The 17,728-nt window shown below is 32.4% G+C and overlaps 2 protein-coding genes across 2 annotated transcripts in view; one reads left to right on the forward strand and one right to left on the reverse strand.

The window, feature by feature from the left end:
• LOC100378830 (copper-transporting ATPase 2-like) overlaps window positions 1-17,728 on the reverse strand; it is a 39,112-nt gene that overhangs the window by 19,899 nt on the left and 1,485 nt on the right. Inside the window, exons 2-4 of the mRNA XM_078011935.2 lie at window positions 13,468-13,610; window positions 4,905-6,414; window positions 47-271 (exon numbers count right to left, since the gene is read on the reverse strand). Coding sequence (XP_077868061.2) covers window positions 47-271; window positions 4,905-6,414; window positions 13,468-13,575 — 1,843 coding nt within the window. The 5' untranslated portion in view covers window positions 13,576-13,610. The remainder of the gene's footprint in view (window positions 1-46; window positions 272-4,904; window positions 6,415-13,467; window positions 13,611-17,728) is intronic.
• The window catches only part of LOC102806103 (copper-transporting ATPase 1-like), a 44,024-nt gene continuing 29,932 nt past the window's right edge, over window positions 3,637-17,728 (forward strand). The window contains exons 1-2 of the mRNA XM_085497948.1: window positions 3,637-3,722; window positions 7,566-7,667. The gene's annotated coding sequence lies outside the window, so the exon portion shown is untranslated. The remainder of the gene's footprint in view (window positions 3,723-7,565; window positions 7,668-17,728) is intronic.

Below are 17,728 nucleotides of genomic sequence, written 5' to 3' on the forward strand. Positions count from 1 at the left end.
GCTTTATCAAATACATGAGTGGCTTTTATCACATACATGAACGTACCTTTATTCTTCGATAAATTTCTTTCAATGGAGGCCACACATGAAGCGCATGTCATTCCCGTTATGTGAAGATGACAGGTCATCATCCTTCCACTTCCTTCCTCTACGTCTGTTGCCATGACAGAATCGCCACTGAACTTGACATTCCACTTATCCCCGGTGGACTTGGAGCTAGTAATTTGGTTTGAACTGGTTATAGGTGGTTTGGCTATTTTTTTTGCTTCATCTAGAAAAAACAAATTATAATTTAATTAACAATATTGGTATATATAATTTAACAGTTCTTTATAATGACAATATAAGAAACTATACATGTACAAATATATGCAATATAGTTGGGTACAGGCTGTGGAAACTGGATGCTGTTGAAACGGGAAATGGTGAATCAAGTTCCAAGAATGTAGGAATACTTCCATACGACTTGTATCAACAATTTTATGGCTCAGATTACAAACATAATTTCTATTTTCTTTTAATTCACAACAATCTCAGTAACTTACCGGTAGTTATGTTAAAGCGCGGTTGTCATCGCGCAGTGCATGTTCGAATTTCATGTAAATAAGCAGTGTGTTTTACGTGCGTTGTATATGTCGCTATGAGTCCCATATCGAACAGGACGCAGCGACACGATCACTGTCGCCCTCTAATCTGTATAACAAGCGATGATACAAAAAGTGGACTGTGTTCTCTTACATCTCAGCATTCAGACAATCTGGTATATTATATAGCATTATATAGCTACAATGTACAATGAGCTTCAGTGAATATTCATAACTCAACATTTTATTTCTCCCACTTGTCACTAACAAAAAAAATTACACCTTCAACCAGTCAGGACTAAGACAGCTTAATCCCTAATACAATAAAATTGCACACAATATTAAAATTGCTATTACGTAATATGCAGTAGAGAACTCACTCATACTTCTTCTAAAAATAAACCTTTACAAAAACCATTCACATATAATTTGGAAACATTGATGGCAGTGTCAATTTTCTTATTCTCATTATACGTTGTGTGCATGTGTTGCTAACAGCCTGTGCGCTCCAGATGACACTGACGAATCTACACATTGAGATGCACGTTTTCTACAAATTCTTTTGTTTCATCTCCTTTCATTTGCATTTCATTTCTCATCAGACAACTTACCAAATTGTTGATGTGAGTATTTTTACACACTCTATTAATATCTCTCTAAAACCTAATATTAATTTTAGAACAAATACTTTATGATGAAATAATACTGTAAAACTTTATTTTAGCTGGAATTAATTTTCGCTGAAATGACTTTTTGGGTGTTTTGTATGGAATTTATTTTCACTGATTTTTGACGAGTTGAATGTAAAATATAGAAAAAAAAAGGTATATTCGCTGGATTTTATTTTCACTAAATCATTCCTTCAGTGAAAATAGCGAAAATAAATTTTAAGCGAGTAGGTGAAATTGATGTCATTTAAAACTTAGCAAAGTAGATAAGTCAAAACGCAAAATGTGTGATTCTGATAATGTATACCGGTACAATACAGTCAGACATAACTTAAAGCGAGGGAGTCATCACCTGCACATGCGTCAGATGGCCAGAGCATGTCATGGTTTACAAACAAGTGTCTACCCACGAGCCTTTGCGTTTTTAGCGTGTGTTATCGTTGCTTGGGACTCAATTCCCGGACGTACGCTGGTGACGACCCTCCCATTTTAATTTCCAAGCTGACTATCAGCTGGCTTTGTATTTTCATAAAATCTTATTTTTAAAGCAAGTGTCATTGCGACCAATAATTCAACTTTTTTTTGTAATATTTGCCCATGTTATCAAAAAGAGACATACTTAGGAAGATTACTGTAGAATACTTTATTTTAGCTGGACTTAATTTTCGCTGAAAACACTTTTTGGGTGTTTTGTATGGAATTTATTTTCACTGATTTTTGACAAGTTGAATGTAAAAAATAGGAAAAAAGGTATATTCGCTGGATTTTATTTTCACTGAATCATCCCTTTAGCCAAAACTAATTCCAAGTGAAAATAAAGTATTTTACAGTACTCAGTATAATTCAGATAGATACGTCTTTTAGTTTTGAAAAACAAGTTAAGATAGCTTTAGGCATTCTTCAAACTAGCTTAATGTTAAGGTATGTTCAGACTGTACTGTAAGGCAGGAACTGACTTTTTCAGATTTTTAATTGGATAGCCCACATCTTGCTTGTTCCTGAACATTCATACATTTCAGTTTGGTGATCTATTAAAAATTTGATTATTTTTATTTCAAACTTTCATATTTTTATATTCCGAACCATTTCACAGATAAATAAATAACAAATCCGCCAGTAGGTGTTAGTATACCCGGTAAATTAGAATACCCGGTAGTTCATTCAGGAATTTTAAACTAAGTAAGTTCAACAATATTATGATTGCTGGATTTGAAAAGGAAGACAACACAACGTCTAATGTTACAGGTGTATTTGTAAATTTTCGTAATTATATGTCAGAATTGGCAGCTGTTCTGGTTTTGATGCATCCATCATGTCCTGAAGCTTAATAAATTTACAACTATTAAGTAACCCCAATATTACTGTTTAATATAATCAAAGACCAAAACTCCATGACTTTACAAATTCGTGATAACGGTATATTAATAAGATTATCAAGGCTCGCACAAGAATTATTGAAATTATTAGACAGACTCCAACAAAATAATCTAGTTGATTAGTAATGGTTAATTAACTATTAACTGTATTCAATAAACAATCATACTTCAATGAAAAGGTCAAGGAGAGAGTTAACATGTAAAATAAATACTGGTAAATAGCTACAGAATACAATAAGTTGTGTCACAGATGTGTGATGTCATTATGGGTTATGTCATAATGTATATATGTGACATATGCAATATTACAATGTTTTAGACTGACGTTCAGATAAACTAATATGTTATAATGGCAACACATCAACCACTGTCGCCTGTTGAATCCATGTGCCAACTTTTGAATGTCAAAGTCAATTGCATATTAATTATTTCCTTAAATTTTAAATTTTTTTTAGGAGAACTAGTAAACAATGGAAAAATTATGCCTTTCTGGTTCCAAATTTAACAAAAAAAAACATAAAAATGTAGCAGCGCCAATTTTGAGGGCATCTTTGTCACACTCAAAGTGCTAATAATAACACAATGTTTGCCGATAGCCACTGCAGACACACTTAAAATCAATGGGAAAACTATACAGCACGCGATGTATTAAATCAATGTTTTTAAAAAAATCTAAAACTATTAAAATATATATCAAAATTATAGTTAATACAATCACAACCAACCTGACTATTAACACTAATTAGGCTTATCTCATCTGTACATATATATCCATATATTTAAGTCCACCAGCCAGTCAGTGTGCGCGTACGCTATCACCTTCAGTCAGATACAAAATGACTGGCTCCAATTGCTGTCATAGTTGTTTAATGCACGACACACTTTATATATATTCTCTCCATCACCCAGTATATTTATTTACTACACACCTATTCAACTGGCAGTGAATGCCTACACTTATTTGTATATCAATCAATTATGCAAATCACCCATATGTTAGGAAAAAATAACGCACTGTACACGTCTACTATTGTGTAACATGATTAATTGCTTGTAGAAAAAGTCAAGACCAAATATTCTGAGAAATTTCTACGGTAAGCACTACTCATAAGTTCTTATATATTCCATGTACATGTACCAGGGTATTATCAATTTTAGGGTGAAATAACACAAGTGTATTTATTTATTTATTAAGCAGGTTGTTTTTGTCATGATTGTATGGTAAAGTATTGGTATATTTATATAACGTTTACCTATAAAAATACAGTTTTTAGTGACAGAATGTGATGAATAGTAACTGAGAAAATGGGAAAATTGACGATTGTGAATTCATTCCTTGAAATGGAATTGATAGGTTTAATTGAGTGTAGTTAATTCTAAACAATCCTGTCTAACAGCCTGTCTATTTTAAAAACAAAACTTGTTCAGTAGACTCACCGAGAATTTCAGTAAAATTTCTTAATCAGAGCAATCATTTCAGTGCCATACATTTTTTTAAATATTTAAACTAAATTATTAAGTCCATTGCAGAAAATATAAAAGTTGGAGAGGTAACACAGTTGAGAAGCACCAAACTAAACAGATCATCAATGAAGTTTACTCACTGTCAGGATTACATGAAAGAAAATTCATTTGATAAATACTGAGCAAACAATGGTGGTATATCGTATTGAAATTGTTACTGGCTATTCAAAAACTTAAATTTTAAATGAATTTTCTGATTGGCATTCCAGAATTCTCTGAATAAACTTGTTCCTAAGACCAGTTACATGCAAGATTTCTCCATACCAAAATTTTAGTACCACATTTTTAGGTTTCTTTTCCAAAATTTCTTTGGTAATTTTCATGATTTTTTAGAAATATTAAAAATAAAATTATCATATGAAAGGTGAAAAAAATTGATTTAAAAAAAATAATTATCATATTTTAGGATTTGATAGTTACTGTAAAATTTGTATTAGAAGCCGTGGTTTATAATAAAATGTTACAATGCAACAGAGGGGATGCGGCTTCTATTAGAGCATCTACACATATGAGAAATGATGAATTTTTGATCCCCAATCGTTAAAAAGAATGCGTGCGACTTCTATTAGGGATGCAGCTTCTAATACAGATTTTACGGTAAGTGTTAAATTTAATTAAAATCCAATGTTAACGGTAAATCTGGTGAAAATAAAAATGGAATATATTTTTGCAATGGAGGGTAGCAAACCCGCTCTCTGGTCCAAATTCAATATGAATTTTCTAATATAGGACAACACATTTTTTTCACTCACCTGGCACAGATGCTTCAAATCCCATTTCATCAATCTCATTGACTAATTGGTCAACTGTTACTTTCATTGGATTATACTGTATAGTCGCCATCTTTTCATCCAGAGATACACTGATAGAGTTCACACCAGACACGTCCACCAACTTGCCTTCTATTGACCTCACGCAAGAGTTACATGTCATTCCAATTACGGTTATCAATGCTGTTCGTAAAATGCCCTGTTGAGGAAGTGCCAGTGGCAAGCGGCATTCAAAACCCATGTCATTGACCGCTTCTCTGAGACTCTCCGGATCAGTCCCACTTGGATCAAAAACTATTGTAGCATTTTTATCTTTCAGAGACACAGTTATCCTTTTAACAGCTTGGATATCAGAGATTTTCCCTTCAATGTTTTTAACGCATGAATTACAAGTCATTCCTTCAATTTCAAGTGTAATGGTCTGAAAAGATGCCTTTGAGAGGCGGTCTCCAGGGAAACTAGCTTCAAAACCCATCTCATCAATCGCATCTTTCAACTTCCCAACATCAGTGAGTCTAGAATCGTACAAGACAGTAGCGTTTTTATCCTGCAGGGAAACTTTGATGTTACTCACTCCGGAATGTTCAGATATCTTCTCTTCAATGCTCCGAACACACGAATTACAAGTCATTCCTACAATTCCCAGCACAACAGTAGACAGCCCATTTGACGACAAAGACGCCTCAAAACCCATGTCATCAATACCTTCCCGCAACTTCTCAGGAGTTATTTTATCGGGATTGTAAGTTATTACTGCATTATTATTTACTAAAGAAACCGTGATGGTTTGCACACCTACGAGTTCAGATATTTTCCCCTCTATGCTTTTGACACAAGAATTACAGGTCATACCTTGGATATCAACTGTCACGGTTTCCATGGTTTCTAACTTCACCTGCATCAGTGGATCAAATTCCGCCAGAACTGGACTCTCCTTGAGGGTAGCTTTGAACCCCATGTCGTCGATTGCATCTCTCAATTTCTCAGGATCAGACATTGTCACATCATACTCTATTATGGCCTCACTTTTCTCCAGCAATACGCTAATTCTCCTCACGCCAACGACTTGGCTCATCTTTCCTTCAATCGTCTTAACACAAGAGCCACATGTCATACCATTGATGTGTACTGTAAAAGTTTTTGTTCTGTCGGAATGTTTAATTCTGGCTTCAAATCCCATATTGTCCACGGCATCTCTTATCTCATCTGCAGATATAAAATTTGATGCATATTTCACATATCCTTCCTTTTTGTCCAGTGACACTGTTATATTCTCGATCCCTTTAACCTTTGACAGTTGACCCTCGATTGATCTCACACAGGAGTTGCAGGTCATCCCTTCTATAGAAATTACTACAACATTCACATTCCCACCACCATCCTGCTTTACGCTAGCTTCAAAACCCATGTCATCAATTTTATCTCTCAGTTGCCGTGGTGATATGTTCTCTGCTTGGAATGTAATAATAGCTTCTTTATTTTCAAGAGAGACCTATGAAAGAAAAAAATAAAGTTAATATTTAATTAGAGGTCATTAATGACAGTAAAATCATTCAAGTATCTCACTGTTAATGCTGCGTTAATTGAATAATTAAATGGTAACAATCAAATGTGAACAATTTTAATTAAAAATAAATTTTAAACATAATAAAATGATCAACGGCGTGCACATGTACATGCATTAGCTGGTTGATTTATCCTTTGGGATAACCATTTTTTTTAATTATAATCTTCAATCAATATCTGGGGGGACTGAGAGAAGTGACACATAAACCTAATAAATAGATTTGAGATATCTAGTTGTTAGGTTAATTACCATGTGTGTAACATGAAAAATGTTTGTAACAAACCATTTTGTATTTATTTACACTTAAAACGCTACAGTTGTCACGTCATATCATGTTTGATATGGGACCAGTATACAATACATGTAAAATATGTGAATTTCAAAATGTAATGTTTTAAGTGAAAATAGGCAAAATTTAACTTGACTCGATATCTCGGTATCCATACATTTACCGGTAACACACTCAGGAATATATTATGAATTCATGTATTTATATGCGTGTTAATGTATAAAATCAGAGGAACTATAAAAAGCATGTTGATGAACAAATTCTAATGATCAAACACCGGAACAAAACAAAAGTGTTTTCTCGACAATAAAAACATATGGCTATGGTGATTGAATGGAAAAAAAATACACCCAAATAAACAAGTATTGTGTACGTGCACTGCTGAAAATAGAAACTGTCAGTGTGTTACAGGACACTCTAAAAATCAATAATGATCACTCATACTGAAATATTGATGAAAAAGTTTTCATAGCCACATGAAGACAACACTACAGATGATGAAGACGATAATTGCATTTTACGGTATATTAAACAAAATGTAAATTAAAATTCACTCACATTAAAATAAAATTGTTTTTCGTTAATTAATTTGAGCTCAATGTGGGCTGTATTTTGAGCGACGTTATGAATTTTTATACATGAAACAGTCCCTTATGGTATTTTTGACAAAGCTGAACAGAGACAGAAATGCTAAAAGACATAGAAAATGAAAAGTTTTTGTAAAAACCATATGTTGGCAGTAATAGAGTTGGTTTTTAATACGACAATTGTAATGGATATTTTCTAGGATGGCTGATGAAGTACTATGATTTGTATGAAGAGGTTTCCTGCATTCCATCACTGAAAGGCAGAGTAAGCTGAACGTCGTCTGAAAGCTGGATTATTCAAGGTATGCAAGTAATATCAATGTGAGAGATTAGTATTTGAAGTTGAATGAAGGACAATTCTCTATATTTGGTAACTTATAAAACCTTATATGCTAATGTGTTATCCATATTTGGTGTCCTGGAACATGAAATCAACAATTGAGGTAAGGAGATTCATATTTGGCAATAATATTAATTTCATAAAAAGTAACATGAAATCAACACTGATAACAAGAAATTCAAATGTGATAACATGAAAATAATTTGGATATTGAACTCCATATTCGGCAAAATTAAATCCATATTTTTAACAAACTATTCTAGACTGCGAAATGAGAGAAAATCAGGAATTCTTTTGAAATAGAGAATAAAGTACTCCATACTGCCCATAATGCATAACTAGGATGAGATGTGTGCAATGATGAGCGAGACAAAGTACAGCCCATAATTCAAGCGAACATCCCCAAGCGAGCCCTGTTACCATGCAATAATGGCAGTACAGAGTCCCTTGTTTCAATTATAATACTGTAGTCTGTTAAAACACATACTGAATAAGCATACAGTGGTAGTTTGAGACGATAGAAATCAACAGTGCGATCAGCACGTAATGGACATGAAAGTGTAGCAGTTTATGAGCAAACAATGCACAAACATACGTTATGTAAATTTCCAGATGATAATGACAAAATCATTGAGTTTTGCTGTTAAAAATATTCATACGAATGTGGAAAAACTTTGAATGTTGAAGTGCACAACCACAATCTTGTATTGTATACTAGTGCAATGCCTTCAAGTACTGTTCTGTTATTATCTGATAACAGGACTGAAGATGATAATGATCGGCCAATGAGAATGTGGCATTTCAATAACAGGTGATCTGTTACAAAACAGCTACATGTACCTCAAGTTTGTTTTATTGACATAGACACAGACATGTACATGTGAACATCACTGCTATTTTATCTTTGAATACAAACGTACAATGTACTCTTGCCAGCTAGTCACTGTACATGTATATGCACCCAAATTGTAAATAATTCATTTTGTTTGACCTTTCAGTGCGCATATGTAGCCATTTCCAGGATAATTTGTCAATCTATTGCTTTGTGCAATTACATGTAGTTTTGTATATCTATAATCTAAAAGTGTAGAAATGTGGTTTATAATAATACAAATTTGACATTAATCATATTACTCACTGTAATCCTAATGACAACTGCAGAGTAAGTCTTATCTACCAGTGATGAAACTATCCTAGTTTTAAATAAACTACATTCTTTACATTGTATAAATAAATGAATTTTTGTATGAAAACGAAAAAGTTTACATAATAAATTAAACTGAAACAATACAGGGTGGGAAAGATGTTAGAGCAGACATAGCACTCACGGCTGCCCACCGACTGTATTATGTTAGACCTTACTTCTAAATTAAATTAATCAAAAAGGGGCAATTATCACATTAGTGCTAATTAATTACCCAGACAAAATTAATTTTTAATTAACCAATTAACACATTTTGACCTGAAATACACATAAGCAATTTGCGAGTTGACCTCTAAATGAAATATTGATGTATTAAGGTAGCGGGATTATTATTTGCATACTTGTTTTCATCTTCTAATTGTGACCAAATGACTACAAATAGACCCAGGAAAGTATATATTTTTAGAATCGCCAGACTTCAAGTTTTTCAAAGGTGTGTTTGCCATGCCCGTATCTGCATTCTACGGTGCGTTACTCAATCAAAAGTGAAAAATTACTTTTTTTGTAAAAAAAATAATTACGCATTTATGCTGGTGATAAGAAGTTTTTTTTTCACTTTTCCTAGTTGTTCAATAGTCTGGTAAATTGAATGTGTCTGGTCAGTTTTATTCAAGCAACACGTTTTAAAAAGTAGTGTCCTGAATTTTAATTTCTGTTTTAGTCTCATTGCCCCCAACTCAAACCACAACACATTGGTAAATAATCCATGAAATAGTTTGTCTGGACACATTCAGGTTCCTCTCATTGTCACCTTAAAGCCGTGAAAATTTGGTGTTAATCCGACGACAATAAGTATACGTTATTTTTTGTTAAAGACCTTGTATTTTGAAAAACATAAACTCCTAGAAAACGTTGATGAAGTCACAGCAAAGATTTTCAAACTTGTTTATCTGCATAAGCGATTCGTTTTCCCATCAAGGTCTGTTTTAACACGTGTAGGAGCGCCCAAATGTGTAAGGCTATTGGAAACCAAAAAAATAAAGGAATGGGATAGCTATAGTTCAATAAAATCGCCAGATGAAAACACCAAAATCAATGATTTTTTTCAGTGGCTGTGTGACCTTGTGTCTGACACATTCATATGCAAATGACTAATCTGTGAAATAAACAGGGGCAGAGACAAACCACTCAAATGTTTGGAAACACTAATTGTGTGTCAGATAGCTACTGATAACACATCCTGACATTGCTTTGTCTTGAGTTAATCTTTGAAACATATAGGCACACAGATTAAACCTGTGTTGTTGATTTTGGAAAACACTACTGAAGCTTCATTGCTTCCCTTCAGAAAATCTACATTTTAACCAACTTACATGACATTCAAGTTTACGTTGACTTTATCAGATGAAAGTTTATAGTGCATTTCATCAATTAATAAATAAATGTGAAAATCGTAATTTTCAACACAAATAATAGTCTCGCTACCTTAAGTATTCAAAACATTCAATTTTTTAATGTTCTTTCCCAGTGTACAACATCTGTTTCTTTATTATGTTTGTCATTGTTAATTGATAAGTGTTAGGTTATTATGACTCTCTGGCGCAATGTTATATAATGCAGGTAGTGCTATGGCTTAGAATTGACAGATTATTTACATTGTGGAAGGGTTTCATTGAGTGAAAATCAGGAGGCAAAATAGCCATAGCTAAAATGTGTGTTTATGAATTTAAAATAGAAATTTAGCTTAAAAGAGAATAGTCTGTCTGTGAAATTAAATTACTTATGCCAACTGATGCATAGAGACATACTCATTAAAATATCATGTACCGGTAACTATTTCAAAGTGTTTAACAGTAATTGCCTTGTCTGCATGGCTGCTCCACATTTCAGACACTAATATACCACTATTGGTCATTCATTTATGTAAATCCACACATGTCCTTATGCAGACTGTAAATCACTATAGTAATAGTCATATGTAGAGTGTACTTGCTACAGATAACTGTATATAACTGTATGTAAATGGACATTGTAATAATCATGGACATTGTACCTGTACATATATACCGGTAACTGTGGCACACTTTTGTAAAATCAGACCTTACATCTTGGCTAAGACTGTGTCGCTTCAGTGATGATGCAATGAATTCTCCCTACACTAAATATAGTAATGTACATCACAGTCCCTCAGAGGGACTGTGTGTACATATATTGAAAAAGTTGGCCAAATGTTGGGTTTATAAAGCCCTAACATCAAGTTCAGATAATATTAACAACTAAGATAATGCAGATTCCAATGAAAGTTCTCGGCTAAAACATGCATTTATATGAAACATCATTTCTATTATCATATGGTTACATTGAATTATCCATGAGCATATGACAAAACTTACAATAGAACTTTTGTATTTATATACTAGGTAAATAATCTCTGTTCAGTACTGTACACAGGACTTGGAAACTGCTTGATAAATCTTTCAATTTCATCGTTTGTGTTGCGCTATGTACTAGTAGTAGTAGTCAGAAATTAAAATAATTTACAAAATTCATTCCCACAACAAGGTTTAGTATGTAAACCAATGGTCACAAGTTGGAATTTTCTATACTCACTACATTTTCAAGACACTTCGCAATCCTGAATAACAATTTAGTGAAAACACCAGCATTTTTCAACACAAGTAAATGTACATACCCGGTACATGTACAAATGTATGCAAGCTAGGCTTATACACATTATAAGCAACTTTGATTTTACATGTGGTAAATGTTTTGAGATAATATTGAAATATTTCATACACACTCAATGAAATCATTTCTGTTAACTGAGCATAAATACAGCATGTACCGTGTAATACATTCTACACACAATAATGGTAATATACCAGCTGTTAACATTAATCCTAATTCAAGAATTATCACAGTTTGTTGTCATAACAATATTATTAATGGATCAGTGATTTACATACATCATCATAATTTACGAATGAATGTACTAAGATCATAACATAACTATTTATTCAACTGATGTTTCCATGGCAACATAATTCACTGTTAATATTCCAATAAATCCTAGGATTATTCTGTAATTCACAGCCCCCCTCCCTTATGTCAATTTTTGCATTAATTAATTAATTAATCAACTGCTTTTTTTTCATATTTTTAAATACTACAGCTAAACTAAATTTGTGTCATGTGACATCATGCATATATATTTGAGATAGCAACACAAAAACAGCTGGAAAAGTATTTTTTTTGATCATCTAAAACCAGAAATGAAATTTGTTGAAGAAGTTATTATAGGTCACCCATGGGTCAAATTTATGAATGCACTATCTGGAGTAAGTAAATAGATGGCAAATAGTCTTGTTGCACTTGTGTACTCAGGTTTCGAGACACGTGTCGATTGAAGTCTTCAGTTATCAGCACATACTAGATTATAGTATGAAAAATCACTTAAAAGTTGTACCCACATATAGCACAAACCGGTAGACTCTATCCTCAGAGAGTCAGATTACAATTTCACTACCAATCTACAAATTTCAGATTTAAAAGTTAAAGCTATGTATGTATGCATGCAATAGTATCATGTAGTTCTTTTATATTATGAGTATTTTAAAATCTAAATGACAGGGACTGTGACATTAATGTCTTGTTTCAAATTATATTATTAAATTATAGTGATACACCAACAAATACTGCTTGATTTTTCAATCAAAATTTCAAGTGACATCTCTAATTAATAGAATCACAATTTACCATAATTACTGTCAACATAATTCACTATGGAATCATAAAATAATATCAATACTATTGCATTAACATGTACATGTACACACATGTAAAGTTTCATTCAAAAGCTCAATCATCGTAAAATAGACTTTTTTTATTTGATGACCGATCAGTCAGTGACAATTCAAAGTAAACTGATAAATACGCAGACAATGTACTTTACCTTTTAGACGATACAGCTACTAGCAGACAAATAGACCAGAAGATAATGCTACCTACAACCCCAAGGCCCTGCCCTTAACTCAAACAATGACCTCTATTTGTACACAACACCATCCATTTGATAAGCTATAACGTGGTGATACTGCACGCAAGCGATTTAAAATATAACTAGGAGTACCGGTAATTATTCTATTTATTAAAACAACTTCAGTGGAATATAACGCAACATTAAATAGATTAATACCTAGATAACCATGGAAACTATATTAAATTTGAAAAAATAAAAAAAACGTATGTCAGAGATGTCTGTGCCATTCACAGAGTGGCACATTTAAAGTTAAATATTAGCCAACCATATTTCTCATTTACTGACCAAAATACAGGCAGTGCATTTGGAGAAAAGTGATAAATTATTTTCTGCTACATATTTTTTGATTAACTTGCAATACTGACTCTGATTGTCTCAATAAACACCAACCTAACTGGCTAGCCAATCAGAAAACACCAACCTAACTGGCTAGCCAATCAGAAAACACGTTAATAACAGGCTGAGTGAATTAGAAGTGACTTTACAAGATTGTCTGTGATTTGTTCAACACACCCTGTAATCTACTGACTAGCCAATCAAGAAAACCTTCACTTGTTATGTGTTATTCAGACATCTTACCTGTATATTCAAAACACTAGGTATCTTTGCTATATGTTGTTGTATTGTGTTGACACATGACTGACATGTCATACCCTCTACACCAATCACACACCACTTACTGTCCATTCTGGAGGAAGTTGTTAGATCAGTCTAATTAAATTCTGAAAAATACAAAAGACATTTACATTTAGAAACACTTTCAATATTCCGGTCAATTAAACCATACACAAAAAATCAGCAAGGCAGAAACTATGTTTACTACCTTATAAAAAATATGTTTGGATATTTAGAGTACTAACACATTTCCACTTTTGGTTCGATTTAAAATACACGAATATTCACTTTTGAGATATAATGTGTATATAATATAATGTGTTGATTCTTGGATATTTTATCTTCGTCGTCCTGTACTTCGTTTAGTAATTCAAACTTCCCAGTTTACATAAAAAAAGGTGAGTTTCGCAATTTCGACATGGAAAATCGAAAAGTTTATAACAGTTATTAGAGTACATCAAATTAGTTTTTCAGGAAACACCCCTGGGATCTGCAATTTATAGAATAAACGCAGTATATTTATATGTAATAATTAAACTACGAAATTAATTATAGTTGGTCAGCATTCAGAATTCTGGTTTCCGTAATAACAGGTACATAAACAATGTCTGATATAAACTGTTGATTTACATGTACACAGTATGCTAGCATATTTAACCTTGGCTTTCTCATGATAACTACCAGGTGCCGCAAAGAGGCTGGTGTTTTGATGATGATTATGATCAGATCATTGTTATAAAAATATGCTAACCAATAATACCATAAACAGTTTATAGGTGTATTTGCTACATTATTAATGCATGCATTTATGTAAATAACGAAGCTACGTGAGTCTATGGTCAAAATAAATCATATTTTAATGATCAAGCACACAATAATATCACTGTCATCAGTATTTTGATTTTTCCTTTACATGTACATCAACACATTTTAATAGGCAGAGTTTTGAAAGCAAGAAAAGTTAGTTTTTAAGCCAGTCTAAAGCTAGTGAAATGTTATGCTTGGATTGTACTGTATGTCTTACACTGAAACCACACAAACTCATACAGGTACTAAATGACCTGCATAATGTTCAATAAATGGCAGAGGCATTAAGTTTCAGTTTTGTACAGTTTAAAAGGAATTCCCAGTACTCTATAGGTTTCACACTCCAATAATCATATGTATTAAGTTGCAAGGTCAAATAAAGTCACCCACAATATGTAACCATCTGCATTTTGAAAACAACTTATAAAGATATATTTTGCCAAGTACTGTAAATGCATTAATTATTTAATGGGTTTTAATTTCTCTATTTTCTCTGATGAGTAAAATCCGCTGAATTAAATCTGTGTGAACATATGAAGTAATAAAACTCATTGTTTTCTGACAAATTCATGAAATTAAACACAGTGAATATGCTCAAAACATCAAAATAGTGAAATTATATGTCAGGGAAAATAAATAGTTTACAGTACTAGTGAAGCTGAATCGACATTTTTGGGACTTATAACATGTATGTTTTGCTTCTAAAAAATAGACAAATGGCACTTTTAAATAATAATTATTTTATAATTTTGCGTACTTTACTTAATGGCTCAATGTGTGAAATACCCATGCCTCTTAAGTTTTTACATTGTCATCTATGGGGATAGGAGACTGTAATGATTTGAGGCTATGACGTTTAGTTTTATAGTTATTTGCATAATGATATTGATACATTGTATGGAACATCCCTTGAGTATTTAGACTCAGTTCCAGGCCTAGCAGTTGAGCAATAAACACCTTGGCTACAAGTGCTACTCTCCAGTGCGTTATTCTCTTATCATATTTGGTGACCAATACTCACTTGGTTCACTCCGCCTTGAGAAGTCGGTTCTCAGTTTACTCTGGCTAGAAACTACCAACACTGCCATAATGATTGCGTTTAATTTAGAAAAATTTTCAGTATTAAAAAAATGCTTGGTTTAGTTGGAGAGACATATATATATCTGGAATTCAGTGAAAATAATAAGCATGTAATGGTGGTTGCAGAAACAAATAAAAAGAAAATTACAAAGTATGCAAACCAGATGATATAGTATAATTGGAGTACTTGCACATAGATGACGCCTTGAGATAAAAATGTATTCACCCAAGCAAAATTTGGTAAATTATAGCCATACACAAGATGGGTATATCTTAAACTGTCCAAATTTACGAGGTTATCTTGTGATGCAGGCATTTGAGATAGCAAGAAGTTTAATGTTTTTATGAAGCACAATAAATGGCATACTATAAATGTATTAATTATTCACTGTGTTTTAATTTCACTATTTTGCTGATAAAGCTACTTGAACATGTAAAAAAAAATAAAACTCATTGTTATTGTTTCCTTGACAAATTTGTAAAATTAAAACACAATAAATATGCTCAAAATATTAAAATAATGAAAATAAATTGTTTCACAGAAGTTAATCATTTGAATATAGAGTATACCAAAGGCAACTCTCATTTGTCATGAAATCAAGTCTCCACAATTAATTTTTCTGTATATTTAAAATGCTTTGACAAAGATGTTTAAAGCTGTGAGAAATTACCTTAGTTGTCATATTTTTGTTGGTAGCATATGCATTTATGATATAGGTGTGCTTTAGCCATAATAAGTCATACATGTATTTGAATTATTCCACTGTATATTGGAGATGCGCTTTTAACAAACTAGGCATTCAGAAAAATGCTCAGAATATTGTGTTTTGTTATTTAATATTCCTTGAATAAGAAATGTACAATAATATATTATAGAGAACTTATATTTAAATATGATTTGTTTTCCAAAATTGAATCAATAACAAAATCAGAATTTTAGAATATACACTGTAAATTTCACTATAGAATTTATAGATTTTGAGATGACTGAAATATAGTTATAGGGAGATTCATTTCATTTATTGATCTTTATTCATAACCATATTGTTTTCTTCATATTTCATTTTTTTTTGCATATAATGCTACGAGAAACTAGCACACACAGTTTTAATATTTTTTTTGAACGTCAGTGTAAACACCATATTTGTGATCGGTCAATGAGAACGCCTCCCGTCGTCAATATTGTAACTCAACGTGATCTATGGCAACCTTACATGTTTTTGGCGCTCGTTTTAGCAGTTGCGTTTCAGTTGTTTTCAGTTGAGTTCTAGTTAACATGACGTGTCCGTTTCAGTTTTCACCGCTGAGAAGATCGAACCACCCTTTCTCCCATAATAGTCAGGGTCCACATATACATGTGTACGCGTATACACACTTGGCTGAAAAGAAATATAGGTTTGTCTAAAACATGTCCCACGTCATATACTAGTAAACTAATGTCAGTATAATTCGCTAAACAGTTTTACGTAAATTAGTTTTACCCTAGGGCTAGTCTACAATAATTCCAGCTGATAACGCAACATGTGGGCAAAGGTAACAACAGTCAGTAGGATCAAAGGTCACCACCAAAGATGATATTATCCATTACATGTACAATGCAATTACAGGCACAGCATATAGTTATAAGCACTGTATTAATTATGATGCATGGTATCTCTTAGTGGTATATGTTTCACAAAGATCAGCAATATATATATATGTCATATGTTTGACTACTGAAAAAATTTAAGTACAATATAACTTCTTAAACTATTATTGTAACACATACAATTTGCAAAAATTCAACATAGCTCACTTTTAACAAGTACAAATGTGTAATTATTGTTCGTTGATAATGATTTGTAATTTGTTTTCGATTTTTAAACATGAATAGATAGTTTTCTAAATAAATTGAATAAATTTTCTAAAAGACAGCATAAATTTGAAATTCATTATTAAAAGATAATGATTACCGGGGACTCAATATTTCTACAAAAATATGAAATATTTTTCCAAAAATGATGGTCTTGAATTGTCTAACAAATAGAAGTGGCTGAATAACTGTATACAATAATTTTACAATAATACAATTTTTTATGTCCTTCCATTCATTGCACATATAATAAGCAATGCTCCATAATTCTAAGCAATGTTAACAGAACACAACATATAGAATTTAGGTTGGTTAATTAAAGAGCGGTGTTCGTCGCGCAGCGAGTGTTCGAAATTCATGTAAATAAACAATGTATTTTACACGCATTGTGTACATCGTTATGAGTCCCATATCGAAGAGGATGCAGCTCGACGACCATTTCAATTGATCAAACTGCATACCTGGTAGATGCACAAAAGTTTTATG

This window comes from Saccoglossus kowalevskii, chromosome 4 (assembly GCF_978046115.1).
Source record: "Saccoglossus kowalevskii chromosome 4, keSacKowa6.1, whole genome shotgun sequence".
NCBI classification, from domain to species: domain Eukaryota; kingdom Metazoa; phylum Hemichordata; class Enteropneusta; family Harrimaniidae; genus Saccoglossus; species Saccoglossus kowalevskii.